This window comes from Paramormyrops kingsleyae, chromosome 12, assembly GCF_048594095.1.
Source record: "Paramormyrops kingsleyae isolate MSU_618 chromosome 12, PKINGS_0.4, whole genome shotgun sequence".
Lineage (NCBI taxonomy): Eukaryota > Metazoa > Chordata > Actinopteri > Osteoglossiformes > Mormyridae > Paramormyrops > Paramormyrops kingsleyae.
The window spans coordinates 31,711,348-31,731,151 of record NC_132808.1 but is presented as its reverse complement, the minus strand read 5'-3'; the positions used below and the strand labels follow the sequence as shown (position 1 = coordinate 31,731,151).

Below are 19,804 nucleotides of genomic sequence, written 5' to 3'. Positions count from 1 at the left end.
AGGCATGCTGAGGCTGGGTTTGAACATTCGGGGGCTTGTGATTACAAGCACACAGGCTTAGCCCACTGAGCCACACGCCAGATTACCACTGGCAACAAAAAACCTTTAATTTCCTGATTAATGACATGTATAAGTGAATTTTTAAAAATGTATGTACCTGTATTGACTGTTATGTATGTTTAATAATGTTCATGTGACAATTATTCATACTGCTATGCACAACCACTGTACAGCTGCGGAAAAAATGAAGAGACCACTGTGTGTTTTTAAACAAATCTGCATTACTAAATCCTGGTTTAATCCTGGTTCTGCCGGCAGAAGGCTATGCTGAGGCAGACTGCTTCCAGGCTCAAAGACAGCAGGACACAAGGATAAGGTGAAACAGGAGATACTGGGAACAACCAGAAACCAGCCAAGCGACTTACTAATGCCGGAGATGACTGTTAACTTATCCGACAGTTTCTCATGAATCGTAGGATGACATCAAGAAACCTTCAAAAGGAACAGGAAACATTAAGTGCAGGTGTGAAGTGCACTGCTAGGACAGTTCATATCAGGCTCCTAGAAGCAGGACTGAAATCAAATAAAGCAAGAAGAAGGAAGAAGCCCTTCATTAATGAGTTACGGAGAAGAACCAGGCTGCAGATTGCATATATATATATATATATATATATATATATAGTTCATAGAAACACATGCATAAATTAAAGAGTGAAACAATAATTGTGCTGCGGTCTCTTAATTTTTCCCACGGCTGTATAAATGGTTGAGTGTTGAATTCATGTATTTATTAACTTTTCTGCTATTTGGGGTCCAATTGAAAGGGGAATGATCACCAGAAAAACCACAGATGCTTTTCAGATTAAATGTGGAGAAACTAAAGGTTGATGAGGCCAGATCTTTGCTACTGAACACAATGCGGTGGGGGGGGGGGGGGGGATGTGGGGTGTCACCTGAAGGAGGGCAGTAAATGGCAAGAAATACGACCCCCGACCCCCCCCCCCCCCCCCCCCACATACACACACACACACACACACCAACTCACTCATTTAATCATGCAATAAAATAAATGCACTGCGAGAGAGAGTAAGAGAGGAAGACAGAGTCGTGGAGAAGAGAGGAAGGAGAGAACAGAGATGGATACGATCAGGGTCGGACTTTCAGAGTTTAATGTTGGGGGCAACCAGGCACCATAGCTGCTGAAGCCCATCAGCTAGAGACAAACGGGCCAACAATTTAACAAAGAATAATACAACTTACACAAAAAGAAAACAACTGGGCAGAATGACTGGGAACATTGGGTTTTATATCCAGCTAATAGCCAGAGTGTAGAAGCTCCAGAGAAGGTGGTGGAGAGAGGTACCCAAAAAAGTACAAAACAGGAGAAAGGAAGGCAAACTGAGAAAAACAAAAATCGAAAGTTGAAGGATAAGACAGAGAAATTTGCCCAAAGTTTGCTTCCTCAGGTGAAGTCAGGCCTTGGCCTGGACGGGCGCAGGGAGAGAGAGCGAGCGAGCGGGAGAGAGAGAGCGGTGGCGTAAGAGAGACGTGGCCATGTTCATGTTCATCCGAGAAGGTTCTGCCGGTGTATCAGGAGGCGGCTTAGGAGGGAGTGTGATACAAGAGAAGACCGCCAAACAGGTAAGAGGCAGCCGCCGGTGAGCTGCTCTGCGTCCGCGGGACTGCATGCCTCTGTTTCTCTGTCTGTTTTCTACACAGTTCCAGTACATAAAGTAATACCTCAAAGTTTAAATACACCTGGCAGTGCAATTTACCAGTTTGTCTCTCATTTACTTTAAGCTGGTTGTCTCAGAAGTCTCCAGTATATTGGGTTTTTTCCAAGATAGCTTGGGGAATAATGGTTTCGTTGGCTTCCTGCAGTCATTTGTTAGGAACAGAACTAGGGCTTTAAACATAGTTTCGGTGATTATAACGGATTAGTTGTCTCTTGTTTGGTGACTTCATTTGTTTTGTTCAGTTATTTGCAAAACTTGTTTGCAATGTTTCTGTGAAGTAGATGGATGCCTTGTTGTGTTTCAGCTTGTTCGTTTCGTGGTTTGTATGGTTAGTTTAATCTGTTGTGGCAATAAGCCATAACTGCCAGAGGAAACTAAATAGCTAGTTAGCGGTGTTACTCATAATGTAATTCCAGAGTGATAGATTTATGCTCCTAAGCTATTTGCAAACATACAGGTTTTCGAATGATGCAGGTTTGTTAACTGATGTCTTAATTATGGCAATTAAGTGTTATGGTTATATTTACAAAATCCTGCATGCATACTTTTGCTTTATGAGCTAAATGTCATCTGAGATCTCAGCTTCCCCACTTTGGCAGTCTGTGTGTTATGATGACGCGCCAACTCTCTGACAGCCAAGGTAAATTTGGTTCTAAAAATTTACCAAAGAGAAGCCAAAATGTAAAATGTATGAGCTGTGATTTGTATGTAAAGTATGCACGAGCATTTAATGTGTGCTTCTGTTTTATGATTCTACTATATTTTGATCCATATGAACAATTAAATGTAAAGTAAGTGCGCATCTGCAATGTAAACATGTTATTTCTTCTCTCCTCTGTAGGAAGGTTTCCACCAGATTGCTTCTGGGTATTGCAGCTCATTTTTACTGCGGTACGCTTGTAGTTTGTCATAGCGTGTTTCCTAGATCAGTGTTTCCCAACCCGGTCCTTGGGGACCCCCCCAGAGAGTCCACGTTTTTGCTCCCTTGTAGGAGGGAGCGAAAACGGGTACCTACTGGGGATCACTGGAGAAACGCTGTTCCAGATGCCTGTCTGTGTTTCATAGCAGTAGTACGATCGTGAACGTTGTCTTCCATGGGTTTCTGCGTGGCTGTAGGGCACTGTTTCTCCAGCTTGCCTGAAAATGAAGCGCTGGGTCGTTTTACAAGCTTCTTATCTTGCAATCTGTGGTTCTCACAGTAGATGGCGTTTCCTTAGCTATGTACTGTATAGGGCAGTGGTTTTCAACCTGTGGGCCGCGGCCCCCTAGTGGGCCGCGACGGTATTGCAGGGGGGCCGCCAATTATTATTAATAGAAATTGTAATATTGTTAATATAATAAAAAATGTCTAGTCAAAATCAAATAAATCAAAATTTGATATATAATTAAATAAATTACCAGTTTATTCAATAAAGACAATTAACAGCCTTGCTTCCGAGTACTTAGTTAACCCGACACAAAAAGCGGGATCGTTTAAATTCTTTTGCAGTGGGCCGCGGAAACATATGTGTTTGGCTGTGTGGGCCGTGAGTTAAAAAAGGTTGGGAACCACTGGTATAGGGGAATGAAAGTAAACGTCAGCATAAGGAATGAGTTAAAAGCCACAGGGTGAGAAAGATGCCGCTGATTGGTGCGGGTTTAACCAGGTGCATAGGTATAGTTAAACAACATATTTGCGTGTAAACATTGAAAAGTAGGGTCATTAGTAAATTCAACATAATATCATCAGATTAAAAAAACATACAGGTCTCACTGGCATCATACTAAACTTCTCAGTTCTCTGTTTTATTTACAATGTCTCATTTTCGGCCCATCATTCTCTGCATTTTGCTTTTCGTGCCAATGTACCATTCAAACGGACGTCTCGTGAAGTTGTTTCGGTCCGTCATCCCTTTGCTGCGCCATCCCTCACCGCACAGGTGCAGGCCTCCGTCCGCAAGCAGGTGGAGAGGCAGAGGAGGCAGAACAGCGAGCTGAACGTGCCGGAGGAGATGGACAACGCCTCGGTGCACTCCAGGAACCCCAGCACCTCTACTGCCCCAAAGCAGGAGAAGGAGCCAGAACAGGAGAACCCAGACCTGCTGGCTGCTCTGGATGGAGTCTATGGCCCGGTAAGGAACCCAAATGGCACCGGAGAACTTAGCTTTCCCAGCATGGCTGCCTGTGTGTCGTGATAACACTACAGCTCTCTGACAGCCAGTGGCTGGTACAACAGGAGTGTGAAGGTTAGCTGGAGGCTAACGCTAAACACACTGCTTCACATCTCCGTCTCATTTTTTCTGTCTTCATGGCTATCGGCTCTGCGCTCCTGCAGACGGCCAATACAAACAGGAAAGTGTGGCTGAAACACTCCACAGTTACTCTGTGGCTTAAGCACCACGATCCAGATAATGGTTAATGGAGGGCACTTGCACCTGAAAGATTGCTGGTTCGAATCTCTGACAGTGAGCAAAGTAGCGCCCCCAAGCTCTGCTCCCCGGGTGCTGAATTAGCTGCCCTCTGCTACGTCACAATATCACAGATGGGTTAAATGCAGAAGACACATTGCGTTGTTGTGCACTGTGTGCCGTGGTACGTCAACAATGACAACTAAGCACTCCGCTTAAAAAGTGATATTTGCAAAGGTGACTCAGAGGAAACGATTGTTTTTTCCACTGAACCAGTCGATGAAAACTGGTCATAGCGTAAATTTTTTATTCCGTCAACACGTCGGAAGCGTCATCGGGCAAGGAGTCAACGATGTAAGTTGGGGGGGCGGCCCTGCTTGTTTCAACAGCGCAAGCAGTTTTTAGAAGGCGAGCTGGGTTTCCTGTTAAGGGGAAGCCGACACCGGTGAAGACGTATCATTTAGGCACTTGAGGCCAGAGCTCTCCCGCCTGACTGCGATATCACATCAGGTCTTTGTTTTCAGCAGGTAGGGTTTCAGCTGGAGGCTGACATGTCACCTTGCTCTTCATTGTTACGCCGCGCTGTCACCCTAAAGAAACGTGAGCCGGCAGGGGTGGGGCATTCTCTGCTCACGGCCCCGTCACCTTCCAGAGGTCTTTAGGTCTCCCTCGATCACTCACTCAAATCGGGGTCGAGGTCTCGGTTTCAGTCGTTTCAGTATCAGATTTGATATCTGACTTTGAACATTAACGAAAAGTATACATAAGAGCAGCGTTACGTTTGAGACCAAAAAGAAAACAAATACAGAAATAATGGTAGTACTGGCAATTAATATACATGATTTGAATACTCGATACTCCGTAATTATTATAAGAAACAAATTAAGGTAACCTGTGACCAAATGAAGACTCATGTGTCAGTCAGCATTGCGGACAGGGTTTACGTAAGCTCACGGCGCTGCGTTACCAGCCACTTTTGCGGCTCATTTCCTGTAATCTCTTTGCTAAATGATTAACGCTTCTTTGGTAATGGATCCAATCCCCTGCCTTGTGAAATCCCAGCAGGCCATGGGGTGTAACAACTGGAGAATACCGACTCCAGGAATTGTATCGGCCTCCACCTAATATTTCATGAGGTGCCACTGGACTCCTTGGTCATATCTAATCCTCAAGCTGGTAACTGAAGACCTCTCAAGGTCGTGGCCTCAATGTGCCACTCAAAGACACGTGCCAGCTCCAGAATCCTGACAGTATTTTATCTTGTTTGAAGTGTATGAATTAGTGTCACAAAAGATGATGGACTGCACAATGGTAAATGCATTGAAGAATCCTGGGAGAGTGAGTTTCAAAGGGTAAAACATGCAAACAGAACGGAGGTCCAACTGGCTTTTCCGTTTTTGAGCCAGCTCCATTAAGCAGACCACAGCACTAGTAACGAAACAGAGATCTGTGGACCTGATATGTGGACGTATTTGAGTTTGCATTGCGCTAGTGGCCAAAATTGTGGAAACGCCTAGCATTTTTGGCATTATGTTTTAAAAATTACTACATGAATATTGCCGGATGTTTATAAATAATCAAAGAATGTTACAAATATCATACACTGGATGATTAAAGGAGTAACTGGAATGAAGTTCTGCAATCTCTAAAGATTAAAAGTCTTTCCATAATTTTGAGCACTAGTGTACGATTAAGGTCTATGAGATGGGATATTTTTGAGGAAGCAGGTGATATTTTAACAGCAAAGACTGTACGACCATTTGGGTCACTGGTTCAGTACCACCAAGACCAGCTGTCCCATTGGTTTGGATGTTCTCGCTGACTGGAAGCTGATGTATCCCTCAAAAAAATGACAAAAGAATTAATTAACATTGCCTACTCCCTAAGTAATTAACCGGAAATTATTCCCTTTATGCTGTCAAAAGATGTTGCGAGAAATGCCTTTCGAAGGAATAAATTCCAAGAATTCCGTTTTGCGAAGTGGGCCTTGGGCCACAGAACGGACTGCAGGTCTCGCCCCCATGTGGGCTGCCCCGAGGGACCTGGAGGGGACACACGTCATGGTTCCATGTCAATGCCTTGTCAGAGCACGCCGTGAGATTTTCAACCCTGTCAATAATGCAGGCCTGGCTTAAAAAATGCAGTAGGACAAGAGCACTTTAAGCACTAACCTGTCCCCACCAGGGCACCGCAGATTGTGTCATTGTGACATCGTGGCTGACCCAAGCCGCAGTATGACGATGTCAATGTCCGGTGACCTGGTTGCCAATCGGGGCGTAAAAGTTGTCCGTCATTTGTCATCTTGTGTAACAACAAGGCCACTTTTTCGGTGACCATCAGGGGGCAGTGGCGGTCCACCACTGCTGCTGCTTTCCAGACTGGGGTTTAGTGTCCCGCCGTTGTTTAGTTTTTCTGAGTTGGCGTGAGTCGCGACACTGGAGGATGTGACAGCAGCCACCACCTCAATAAGTCGACCACTGTTCAGCAGGGAGCCTCAAGAAAGGGGGAATCTGCCCCATTACATAAGAAGAACATAAGAACATAAGAAATTTACAAACGAGAGGAGGCCATTCGGCCCATCAAGCTCGTTTGGGGAGAACTTAACTAATAGCTCAGAGTTGTTAAAATCTTATCTAGCTCTGATTTAAAGGAACCCAGGGTTTTAGCTTCCGCTACACTAGCAGGAAGACTATTCCATACTCTAACTACATGCTGTGAGGGAAAGGAGAGGAGAGGAGAGGAGAGGAGAGGAGAGCGCTTTCCTTCCGATAAAAGCCCATAGAGTCTCTCCAATATTAAATATTATCAACCAATTTGGTCGTAAAAACCTGTAGAGTCTCTCCATTATTAAATATTATCAACCTATTTGGTCGTAAAAGCCCGTAGAGTCTCTCCATTATTAAATATTATCAACCAATTTGGTCGTAAAAGCCCATAGAGTCTCTCCATTATTAAATATTATCAACCTATTTGGTCGTAAAAGCCCGTAGAGTCTCTCCATTATTAAATATTATCAACCAATTTGGTCGCAAAAGCCCATAGAGTCTCTCCATTATTAAATATTATCAACCTATTTGGTCTTCTGTGTTCCTTCTTCATAGTCAGGTACAGTTTCCAGAACTTAAAAACATGGGAATTAAACACAAGCTATGAACAGGAAGCAAGACATGAAACTAAATGCCCCCCTCCTGAATACCTTAATTAATTAATTATTATTATTATTAATAATAATAATAGATTTAGTTATAAATAAATATGACATTTCAGTTTAATTAACTAAAGGTCAGCATGGCCAACAGATCAGCTTGACAGATAAAGAAGGCAAAAGAAATGGCTGGAGGCTGAAAATGAGGAGAAACTCTAAGGCACTACATTTCCGGAACCATTTACCGTGTTTCCTGCTCTCTTATTGGATTGTAGTTAGACAGAGACACCGGCGCCTTTAAGTGACTTTCGTCTGTCTTGCTTTTGATTAGTCGATGACAAACTCCGTGCTTGTTACTGTTTTCTCTTATTCATCATTTGTTTCCATAACGTTTGCCGCTATGAGTGTCCGATGGGTCAGTACGTGCAGTAAATCTCACGTAGCGTTGCCGCCTGTGTGTCACGCAATTGTGTTTACGGGTATGGATGTTGGGCGTGTATGAATTATGGATTAATTCCTTTAGGAATCACGCGAGTAAGGACAATGCAATGGAATAATGAGCAAAAGAATAACGTTCTGAAACGTATTTATTCACCTGACATGCTGCGTCTAGAAGGATGCGGGTTAATTTGAATTAGAGATGCGTCAATACCGCATTCTTTCAGACTGAGTATGAGTACCAACACTGGATTTTTGGTACTCACCAATACCGATACCACTGCTTTATTTGTACTGTTTTGTAAGTTATAAAACATAGCGAAAAAGTATTTATGACTTATAATCAGGGATTGAACTGGTATGAAAGTGTGCACATTTGACGTATAAAAGCAATATGGGATTATTGTGGTAACAGCGAAACGCTTGCTTATTTTATGTGCATTTGTTCCGTACTGACACGAAATTACCCTGCGTTTTAACCTTTATCCCACTAATAAATGACACATTCGCTGTGTAAAGGTTAAGGTGCACGGTAATTTCTTGCCATAACATTGTCATACATTCTTCATTACTATCAACATTTCGCTCAAGAATACATAATAACTGGACAAGCTAGATTTCATGTCTACACAAAAGAACGGATACTCTCAGAAGGTTATAGAGTGAGCTCAACTACCGGGGAAAACGAAAGATCTTCTGGGAAATATTGTGTCTAGGAAACAGACGCAACTGTAAATTATAAGACATAAGGACAAGAATGAGATTCATAAAAGGAAAACGCCAGTGTTAACCACTAAGTCTGAGCTCTTATGGCATTTAATGATGTTTAAGTGACCCATTTGGAAAGATCAGACAGAAAGAAAAACCCAATAGGGCTGTATATTGCAGGACCATTAAGAGGTGAAGTATCATTCACTGGGTAGCCCCCACAAATGCACAGTAAATGCAAAAATGAGATCCAGTTATTGACTATTACAAAGTCTATTATTGTCATCATATACCACAAACGTTCTGTTCAACCCTTGTACTGCGTGTATAATAAACCACTATAAACAAGTACACAGAACACATTGTATCACATCAGCATCATTATGCTTACTTAAGGGAATACATTACTCTACATCAGCACATAACAGCACTTAAGGACCATCGCGCAGTCCTTAATCATATCCAAACTCAGTAGAAAACTCAACTGCGCAGTTTTTGCGTTTATACCGCCACCTAGTGGAGAAGTAGGGTAACATCAATTCAGCTGCTTGGATATAGAGCTATTCCGAAATTGAGAAGTAGCCTAGATACTATAAAACAATAGCACATAAAGAGAATTTAAACCCCCTCTGATTATAAGGTGGCTGGTTCAATACTAATGGTTGTTGTACTCTAGAGCTAGGGACATACAGTATGTGAGGGTTACTGTTTGACAAGCTATAACTATGTTATAGAAATGTAATGAGGACCCCATGCAACCAATCAGATTCAAGAATTCACTAGCACTGTGATATAAAAGGCTATATGGCCCTAAAATGTGTATCATACCCAGCCTGAGTAATAACCAGTTTCGGTGCGTGTGACCATCTTCTGTGCCCCAGTTTAGTGGAGAATTATTGGGATACGTGCAGCATTTTGCACATTGTGTTTCAGTGTCTCTGTAGGAAAACTGTGCATGTGCAGTATATTTCAAAATAAATTCTGAGCTTATGTTTGCTCCCTCTTGCACATAAAACCCTAAATGACTCTGATTCCCATCAGACAGCCCCGCTCAGTAACTGGGTCTTGGGGTTACACTGGTGATTGCTGTCATTGCACATGTCTAGCCCATAATAATTAGGATGTTAAACTTTGTTTAGGAAAGATGATTGTATGAGTAACACTTTCCAAGAAATTGTTTATGCTGCACAGGACACAAGTGAATGGCTGAAACACTTTCTGTGTCTCCTCCTGTATTTCCGGAGTGTGTTACTTGCTATAATAAGTGTAATTTGTCATCGTTACAAACCTGGGGTTCCTTTGCATGCACATGCAGTGTGTTTGTCTCTCCATTACCTGTGTTATACTCTGCCTGTATGCGTCTGTAGTGCTCTGCTTGTGCGCACCGAGCCGCCAGCCGGTCTCACCGCCGGTCTCTCCATGTGTCTCTCCATTACCTGTGTTATACTCAGCCTGCATGTGTCTGTAGTGCTCTGCTTGTGCGCACCGAGCTGCCTGCCCGTCTCACCGCCGGTCTCTCCATGTGTCTCTCCACAATCACTGAAGGACAGGGAACTCCAAGAGGACGAGATGGAAGGTACTTTAAGAATCTTTACAGTGCAAGTTGTGACCTGTTTCCTCTGAGGCTCGTCTCGTCTCTGGACCACTCGTCTGAATTTCATCTGGACAGTCAGGTTTCCCAGCCCTCTCCCAGTCCAGACAGCTGTTGGGTCTCCTCCTTTTGGTCCCTCTGCCCTCCTGTTTCACTCCCCTGTACCAGCCCCCCCCCCCCCCCATCAAGAACTAGCGCCACTCTCCCTCCATACACAAAAAATTTACAATAATTTTTTTAAGCTGTTATCTGAGATATCAAATAACTGCATAAAAAAATAATTGTAACCACGGTCATTTATGTCTTCCCTAATATTTGTGTGACATAGCGCCCGACCCCTCAGCCCCCGACCCGTCAGCCCCCGACCCGTCAGCCCCCGACCCGTCAGCCCCCGACCCGTCAGCCCCCGAACCCTCAGCCCCCGGCCCCTCAGCCCCCGACCCCTAAGCCCCCGACATTCAACAACTTTTTCATGGGTTTCCTTCTGTTTGACCCTTTGTCATCTTTTAATCTTTTATCATATTGGGCCCCCAACCTAGACCAATCCAATTATGCTCCAAATCTTTTAGGGTCCCTGTCACTCAGAGGCCCTTGGAATTGTCCTGACTCCCCCACCCCCCCCCCCTTTACAGTGCCCCCGCCCGTTTACTTGGTGCTCACTCCCTTTCCGTGCCTCAGCAGACCACACAGCGCATATTCACACATTGTGCACAGTTTGGTTTCCGAATGTTTACCTCTTGCTCTCTCTGCGCTTCCCTTTGCACAGAGCTGAGGGAAGGCTTTAAAGAGTTTGAGTATAAGAACAAAGGCATAGTGAAATGTGAGAGCCTGGGAGAATGCATGAGGACCATGGGCTACATGCCGACAGAGATGAGGCTGATCGAGCTGAGCGAGACCCTCCGTAAGTGTGGCAGCCAGAGAGTGGACTGAGTGCCTCTTTGCATGTCATGATTTCATCACTGGTTGGTTCCTCTGCAGACTCTATGTCACTGTTGGCTGCCCCTGTTCTGTAGGCAGCGGCAAAGTCGACTTTGAGGACTTTTCGGATCTCATGGGCCCTAAGGTGGTGGAGGATACTACCCACATGATCGGGATAAGAGAGATGAAAGAGGCTTTTCAAGAGGTTGGTCCTTAACATCCACTATGAGTCGCTGATCCATGGCTTTCGATGTTCCTGTGATCCTGTACTGGATAAACGGTTATGGAAGAGGGATGGATGGTTTGATGGTTTCTATTTGTAATTCACAGCATATAATGCTACCTTTAATTTGACAGATATATTATGTGTGTGTGTATGTGTGTATATATATATATATATATATACACATTCAAAAGTTTGGGGTCAAATACTTAAAAAGCAAATACTTAGAAGTACTGTGTAGACGTTGTTAATGCTGTGGATGACTATCTTAGCTGGAAATGGCTGTTTTTTAAGTAATATCTACAGAGGCCCATTATCAGCAACAATTAATCCTGTGTTCCAGTGGAATGGTGTGTTTCATAATGCAAGTTTATCATTTTAAAAGGTTAATTGATAATTAGAAAACCCTTTTGCAATTATCTTACTGCAGATGAAATTTCATCAGATTACCTCAGCAAACTAACATCTAGAATGCTGTAATTGCTGCAAATGGAGGATTCTTTCACAAAAGCAAAGCTTGAAGAACACAATTATTATTTTAATTTCGAAAACAATTATTTCTAACTGTATCAATGACTATTTCCTATTTATTTAGCTATATTTCCTATTCAGACTCATTTCATGTTTGTTTTCACGGAAAACAAGGAAATTCCTAAGTGTCCCAAGCTTTTGAAAGGTAGTGTGTGTGTGTGTGTGTGTGTGTGTGCAATTTACATACAAGATTATCTACATCACATGCAAGATCTTTTTTTGGTAGAAATTGTATTTGTGGGACACTAGGCAGCAAATAGACATAGATTAGAGAGCTTTGGCATTTTGAGTTCTGTTAAACCTCAGTACACGTCCCCTTGATTCCCTTTAACTCAGATCGACGCAGATGGAGATGGGCAGATCAGCGCTGCGGAGCTCAAAGAGGCCATGAAGTCGCTGTTAGGGGAGCAACTCAGTCCTGCAGAGCTGGAGGAGATCCTGCAGGACGCCGACCTCAACGGTGACGGACAGATAGACTTTCAGGGTGAGGCGTTCGCCGGGACTCTTATGATGTCATCGTTATTAGCCTTGTTCATCTCATCTGTACCTGCTTGCAAACCAATCGCTATAATTTCTCCATGTCAGGTGAAGTATGTATATGTTAATGAGGAAACGTAAAAGTTTCATCTTAAAATTACCAGGAAAAATAACGAAAATGTAAGCTGTATTTCTATGTATAAGAGAAAAAGCACTGATCTCTTTCTCTCTCTCTCTCTCTCTCTCACACACACACACACACACACACATCTGTTGAATTACACTGAAATAATCCACCTGTCATTTATCTTTCAGAGTTTGTTCGAATGATGTCTCACTGATCCTTATTGAAAAATTATCAACTGAAGAAGGAAAAAATCAAGGAAGGAAGTTAAAGAAACCCAGACAGGAAACAGCAAGCGGAAAATGAATGGACAAGTCATCCTATGGATTAGCTATATATTTTGCTTAACAAAATTTTTAAAAGAAATTTCGGAAATATGTCATTCAGCCCAATATTATAAATCCCACATTGTCACTTAATAAATGATAAGATAAACAATAAAAAAGATACAAGAAATGCAGATAAAATATGGACAGCCAGTTAAAAATGCACAGAAATACACAAATGCATGCCGGTCTATGCTAGCCTCAATGCTCATTCTAGCTAGGGGCAGTTGATTGCAGTAAAACAACTTAATAATTGCTTTATTGTCAAGGAAAGAATTATATCATGAATGGAGAAGCTCATTTTGAACAAATCCCAGCTGAAGAGCTTTATGTGGGTTGTGCGTACTGTACCTTATGTATTGTGCAGTGAATTACTTTGTCAATAAGATTGTTAAAAAACATTTCTGTTTTCAGTATTATTAATTGTATTATTTTCAGTTAACTATTTTTTGCTAGCCAGTGATTAGTAACTTTACCTTTGTTGATCTTGTGGGGTTTATGTGCATTAGTTAAATAAATCACTTTTAGCAGTGAGCATTATCTTAATGAGTGCAGTGTTTCCTTACACAATGGTTAATGTAGCTTGCAAATTAATGACAGAATTGCGTATATGGTCAGTCTGGTCTAATAATACCCAGCTTCGAAATGACCACACCTCATAGGCTATGTGTAACTGTCAATGTCTGTAACACATTTCATATTGTGGACTGTCTTATAATCCTATTTCAGAAAACGCAATCGCACAAAAATTTTCCAATTTCAGTCGTATGCACACATTCAGCAACACAGGCAGACCATAGTACTGTGAATATTATCCATATGAATTAACTTCTGTATCACATACATATCAGAACCAAGTATTTATTTAAAGCGTTAAGTCATACATGGATATTTAGTAATTATATACAATGAGGGTAGGTGTCAGAGTGCATATGACACACATGCATATTTAGTAATTATATACAATGAGGGTAGGTGTCAGAGTGCACATGACATACATGCATATTTAGTAATTATATACAATGAGGGTAGGTGTCAGAGTGCATATGACACAGACATATATCATTTTTACACTCCGGCATTATTATACTGCAGATTCAGGGTGTGGTGCTGTTGTCGCGTCCCCATCACTGGGGGTTTGGATCCAACCCCCACCCCTATGTGTGTGGGGTCTGCATGGCCTCCCTGTGCTGCACAGCTTTGTTTAGGTGAACTGCTGCCTCTGAATTAGCTCTAGTGCGTATGTGTGTGTCCCCAGCCCCGTGTCCTGCGATGGGCCGGCGTCCCGTTCAGCGTGTCCCCAGCCCTGGGCTACCTGGGAGAGGCTCCAGGCCCCCGCGACCCTCTGCTGGATTAGTACTTAGAGGATTAATGGATCCATAGGTGCAATTGTCAAACCTCATATTTTTTGTATCATGTTATTAATCCAAAGAAAAAACTACTGTTACACATTCACATACATTTAATTAGCAGATGCTTTTGTCAGAAAATGACGTACAAGTGAGGCAGTGCATCACAAACACACAGTTAAAGGAATCAACTAGGTTTAAATACAGCCAGGCTGAGCTTCTCATTAATACTCAATAACAGGTGTGAGTAGTATCACAGCAAGAGCTATTCAATTTCAAACAACAAGAACCTAATATGACTATTCAATCACTGTTATGCTCATTGTCTGTACTTGAAAAACATATTTTTTTATGGAAAGAAAACAGAAGGTAAATGGAAACAAGAACAATTAGAACAGAATGCCTTTACTGTCATTGTCAATTTCAGTCTATATATTTCATCATATTCTCCAATGAGACACACAGACAAGCAAGAGCAAAGTTTGGGGTCAGAACACTGATTCAGCCATTTATCTGGCACCCCTGAGCAGATGGGATTAAATACCCTGCTAACTACGGGATTTGAACCGGTGACCTTCTGATCATGGAGTCTTAAACCACAGAGCCGCACACCACGCTGGTAAAGTTTAAGCTGCTAACATACAAAAATTTCTTATACTGTCATTACAATTAACCACTGACTATATTACTACCTGTTCAGATTTAAAACCAACACAGTATTAAATTTGGATAAAAATTCAGCAGTGCAGGATGATGTACAACTGACATAACAAGGGAAATCTGATGGCCTATTTCTTTCATATGATGACATAACTGTTTCCATGCATTTTATAAATCACTTGTCACAGTAACAATGTTTCCCAAATAACATTAACCAGATTATTCGATTATCATCCTGTATGCTTCTTCCAGGCTTTTCAAGGCTTCATTCTTATCTATTAATTTCCAGCTTTCAGGGATATCAGCTGGTTCAGCATTAAATTCTTTGGCAAACTGATCATTAAATGTAGCAAAGACATACTTCCAGTAGTCTGAGGCCTCAATGCTTGTGTCAGGCTGAATGAGCCAGTCAGGGAAAAACTTCCGGTAATCTTTGTATGGATGAAAATTCCATGATGTGGCTGAGCAGCGGAATCGTATTTCACTAGCAACGCAGGAAGAGCACACATCGGTCAGTAGTTTTTTAGAATCAGTCCATCTGTATCGTCCGGTACCTTGAGGTCGGTGGACGGATGCAAAGTGCTCTGAGTGATCCTTACCTCCTGCCTCACAGGGAGTTTTGCAGAAGGGACACTGCTTTCCACAGCCAAACACCCTTCTGAACAGCTCATTCTCAGGCTTAAAGGGTAGGTCTGTCAGTACTGATTTCACATTCATCTGCTGTTCAAACTCAGCTCTCAGTATCTTTTCCATTTCCTCCATGATGGATATAAGGCATCTAGAAAAATCCATAGGATCTGCCTTGTTTAAAGCCATAAATTTATCCAGGGCAGCTTTGGGAATGACAAGTTCCTTTTCAAGTTTTGTGCAGATTTCTTGAATGAACTGGCAAATATTCCCACTATTTCCACCTCTTTCATCCTCAACAGTTTGTATTATCTTCCTGATAATCTTGGTTTGGTGACCAACCACTAGGTCGCAAAGCCTGTTGTGATTTTTTGTGAAGTTCTCCACTATTTTCTCTAAAATCCAGTCTTTCACAAACTTCTCATACCGTTGAGTGTACTGAAGGAAATATTTAAAATCATTTTTTAAAAGCAGATCTTTGAGGACAGAGAACTGGAAAAAGGAGCGGGTGCTGAAGTCCATCGATTTCTCTCCTGTCAACATTTCATCCACAATATCTGGGCCTACAGACTTGGCAGCATATTCCTTGATGGCAGGAACAAGGCAGTAGGTGGCAAACTCTTCAGCCTTCTTCTGACACTGGTCTGTTTTATAAAACAGGTCCTTAAAGTCAGAGCCGTACTGGTCCTTAAACTCCTCCAAGCATCGCCGAGGGTCATTTACTTCAATAAAACAATTGTGCATTATCTGGAATTCCCTTGCTGCAAACCCACAGATGTGTATCTTCACAGAGACCTCAAATTTCTCACTCAATTGCAGATCCTTCTCACTCTCCAGAGTGTCATCTATCAAACGCAACAACTGTGTGGTGTAAGTGTCATGGTAATCTGATTTTGTTTTCACTTTTTCATTAATAAACTCCTGGTTCTTCCAGATGATAAGGTCTGCCAGTTCTTGTGCCTTCTGCTTCTGCTCATCCCTAAAAACACGTTTGTAGACCATCTTCAAAAAACCACCATCATTTTGTACTTTGAAAGGTCCTTTACCACAGTCATACAAGTTAACATTTGATAGTATTTCATGCACATGACCTCCTTTTCTAGTCAAGTTGGCCCTTAATTGACGGTGAATGTCTTGACCAATATTCTGTCTCTTTAGGCCTGCAAAAGAAAGATGTTTCACAGTGTCATCCCACATCTTTTCAAATTCCAACAGAAGCTGTTCAGGTGACATTTCAGTTTTGATTTCCCTGCATCTGTCAACCAGCTCTAGAACCTTCCACTCCATGGTGTCTGTGTGCTTCTTTCTGACAGTGTCCAACTTGAGCATGCCCTTTTTGATTTCCATCGCTGCCTCTATTTTGTTTCTCATAGAATTCTGTGTCTCTCTTGTCAGAGTCTTGGCAGAGTTCACAAAATCCTCTCTGTACTTCTCCACCAAATAAATGTGGTTTTCTTTTCTTTTATAATATTCAGAAATGTTGTCCAAAATGATCTTCTCTTGCTGAGTGAGCTCCTCAGCTAACTCTGTTTTCAGCTCGCTCAGTAAATTCTCAGCAGTGCGCGAAGTCTCAGTCTCCACTTCCCCATGGTTCGACACTTTAGTCTCAGCTTGTGCCAGCCATGAGTACATGTGCTTCCTATAAGCCCACTCCCACTTGTTGAACGCTATACAAAGCTTAGAATAGGCATCTGCCACAAGGCTGTTGCGAAAGCTGAAGATGAAGTTCTCGTACTTCACTGCGTTCCATAAGCTCTTAGTCCATTCAAAGAATTCAGCAAATGTGTGTGTTGGGGTCCGGCACTCATTGAAAGAAGTAATGAGGCTTTTTTTGAAGTCGCTTACAGACTCACTGTAGCCTGCATTCACCGGAGCCATGGGAGGGTTACCATGCCAGAGTCCAGGGATGTACCAGTTATTCTTTTCTGGGTTGTATTCCATGATGTCTGTAAATGTTTTGTTGCTTCCCCTCTTTTCCATTTTGGCTGCCGTTTGGGTCATCTCATTCAGCTGCTCCAGAAGAAGCTTCCTGTCTCTGAGGTTTTTGTCATGGGCTGACACATCTGCCACGTTCTGGTGCACAAACTGGCAGCAAGGCTTCTTCCCCACTTCCTTCATGCGCAGAAAGGCATGAACAACAATCTGCAAGATATCTTTCATCTCTGTTGAGTTCTCCATGGCTATGTTGATGACTGTAATGTCACTCAGGCCTACCACTAGAGTGGCCAGCTCATTATCATGCTCATAACTTTCAGCTAGTTGGGCCAACTCTGGCGATTTCAATCCTTCTGTGTCAATGATCATGACATAGTCACATCCAAGTTGCTCTCTGAAATCGTCCTTCACCCTGATAAGCAGCATGAATGCACCTCTCGTACACCGGCCACTGCTGACAGCAAACTGAACTCCAAACATGGTGTTCAGCAGAGTGGACTTCCCAGTGCTTTGAACCCCCAGCACTGTCACCACCCTGATCGTACTTTTCGAGTCTGTCAGATGCTGCAAAGCTTGCATCACAGCCGACACCCACCTAAGGGGAATGTTTGATGCATCCCCATCTACTAGCTCCAGTGGAAAGCCATCCAGTAGCAGTTCAGCACACAGTCGCGGCAGCTTCTGCATCTGTTGTCGAGCCGGATCGTTTTCAGGAAGAGAGCTGGCAGATTCATACAACTGGCCCATCTCTCGCAGAAAGTGTTCAACCCCCAAAGAGCTGCTGGATATCTGCCTGTCCAATTTAGCAATGAGCTCCTTATCTTCAGAAGAATTAAGGCACTTTTCCTTATACTTCTCTCGGAGGTGTGATAAGTGTTCTCGTGATATGGTGTCCAAGTTGATCCTCATCCATTTGAGGAAATAGGGTCGGTCCTCTTTGGAATTTGAAATTGCATAAATAAAATGTGACATAGCAGCAGACATATCGAGAGCCACCTGCTGCTTCCTCAGGTTCTGTTTCATTTCCACCAACTCACTCTTATACATTTCAATGTCTCTATCCCCAGCTTTGGTTAGCCTACATTCCTCCTTCTCTAGTTTAGTAAGTTCTTTCCAGATTTCACCTTGCAAAGGAAGTTGTTTTTCCTTGAAATCTGGTATGTCAGTTATTCCTGATGTAATATTATCTGCCATTTTCTTCCCATTTTGACACTGGATGCAGTCTTCATCTACTGGGATTCCTAAATCCTGCGCAATAGCTGACATGTCTACAATGTTCATATTATGTGAATTTTCCTTCAGTAGCTTACTTACAGTCATTCGCAGCTTGTTAACAAACTCTGCGTCATTCATTCCAGAGTGTTTGATGAGGATGTTCTTTGGCTGAAGCTGGAGTTTGGATATCTGTGCTTTAAAGTTCGCCATATTGAAGCTGCTGGCCTGTGAATTGCTGACTAAGAACAACTGAGACCTAATGCGCTGGTCACAGAGCACCTCACAGTCATGTCCAAAGTCATCACAGAACACAAAGACTGCTGCAGATGTTTGACAGAGGAAAAGAAATTCAGTATGAAAAGAACTTATGTCTCCACGCAAGTTAGCTATAGCTAAAGGCTCAGGAAAGACGTCAATGTTCTCGTTCCCACAGGGCAGATACCAGCTAATTTCCACAAGACCATTAGAAATCCTCCTTTTGGTATCACCACATGCCATGTTGTCATGAACAAAAGTGTCATGGTACTGCTGAGGGTTGCTCAGAACTTGGTTCAAGATGTGAGACTTTCTCAAGCTACTGCTGCCCAGTCTGACAAAAGATACCATGGGCATATTTGTAAGCACAATGCTGTCCTCTACGAATCCTTTTGGATCCTTCAGGGAATGTGGCCTGAACTTCTTTACAATGTCCCTCATAGCCCAAAGCATCAACATGCACTGGTGTCTGTCAGAATTGGGAAGCAGAAGAGGCACAGCATACTGGCACATGGACATTTTCAAGGTCATTTCCTGTTGAAGGAAACCATCTGAACACAGGAAAAGAGCTGTGATGACATCGAGGGGGTTGAGCCTATTGCTATGACCCTGAAGGTCTCCCAGATCCTCTAGTAAGCTGTCCAGGCTCTGGAGCTCTGTGTCCTCATTGCTCGTGCACATCCCACTCCTAGCAGTCACATTTACCATCATGAGCTTCCTCAGAAAATACCACGGCACAGATTTGACGGACTGGACAGGCTTATCCTTTACAGTCTCACTGGTGATCTCCAGCACAGTACTTAGGGTAAGTTTTTCCTGCAGGTAACTTTCCATGCCTAGGTCATATATTAATTCAGCTTGTGTTGTTTCTGTAATTTGTAAAAAGAAGAAAAATTAACAAAATTTTCAAAAATCATGAAACATTAACAAACTCTGGAAAACCTAAATAATTCTACACACAGAGATAGAGAGAAGTAGAGTAAAGTATTAAAATAAAATAAAAATGTTACATGAAACTGTCGTAAACTAAAAATTTGGCTGGAATAAAAACCATAATATGGCAGAACACCAAGCCTAGAACCCAGATATGTTCTAGATCCTCCCTTGCAGAAGGTCCAGAAAAACCTGGTCCCAAACTAGGACAGGCATTATGAAAAAT

At 42.6% G+C, this 19,804-nt stretch overlaps 2 protein-coding genes across 2 annotated transcripts in view; one reads left to right on the top strand and one right to left on the bottom strand.

The window, feature by feature from the left end:
- Positions 1-1,109: 1,109 nt before the first annotated feature.
- On the top strand, positions 1,110-13,150 carry LOC111842721 (calcium-binding protein 2-like). Its single transcript, XM_072697971.1, has 7 exons — positions 1,110-1,641; positions 3,656-3,847; positions 9,960-9,990; positions 10,772-10,906; positions 11,019-11,128; positions 12,014-12,161; positions 12,470-13,150. Exons 1-7 carry the CDS (start codon positions 1,555-1,557, stop codon positions 12,493-12,495), a joined length of 729 nt encoding a protein of 242 aa, XP_072554072.1. The 5' UTR covers positions 1,110-1,554; the 3' UTR covers positions 12,496-13,150.
- A 366-nt stretch (positions 13,151-13,516) lies between these two features.
- LOC111834186 (uncharacterized) overlaps positions 13,517-19,804 on the bottom strand; it is a 43,739-nt gene continuing 37,451 nt past the window's right edge. The window contains exon 29 of the mRNA XM_072697960.1: positions 13,517-19,514. Coding sequence (XP_072554061.1) covers positions 14,833-19,514 — 4,682 coding nt within the window. The 3' untranslated portion in view covers positions 13,517-14,832. The remainder of the gene's footprint in view (positions 19,515-19,804) is intronic.

What these genes read in the sequence shown, in the direction of transcription:
- LOC111842721 (XM_072697971.1), top strand. Translation starts at nt 1,555, where the DNA reads ATGTTCATGTTCATCCGAGAAGGTTCTGCCGGTGTATCAGGAGGCGGC. An exon ending in AAGAGAAGACCGCCAAACAG is followed by an intron (nt 1,642 to 3,655) that starts GTAAGAGGCAGC and finishes CTCACCGCACAG; the next exon opens with GTGCAGGCCTCCGTCCGCAA. An exon ending in CGAGCTGAGCGAGACCCTCC is followed by an intron (nt 10,907 to 11,018) that starts GTAAGTGTGGCA and finishes CCTGTTCTGTAG; the next exon opens with GCAGCGGCAAAGTCGACTTT.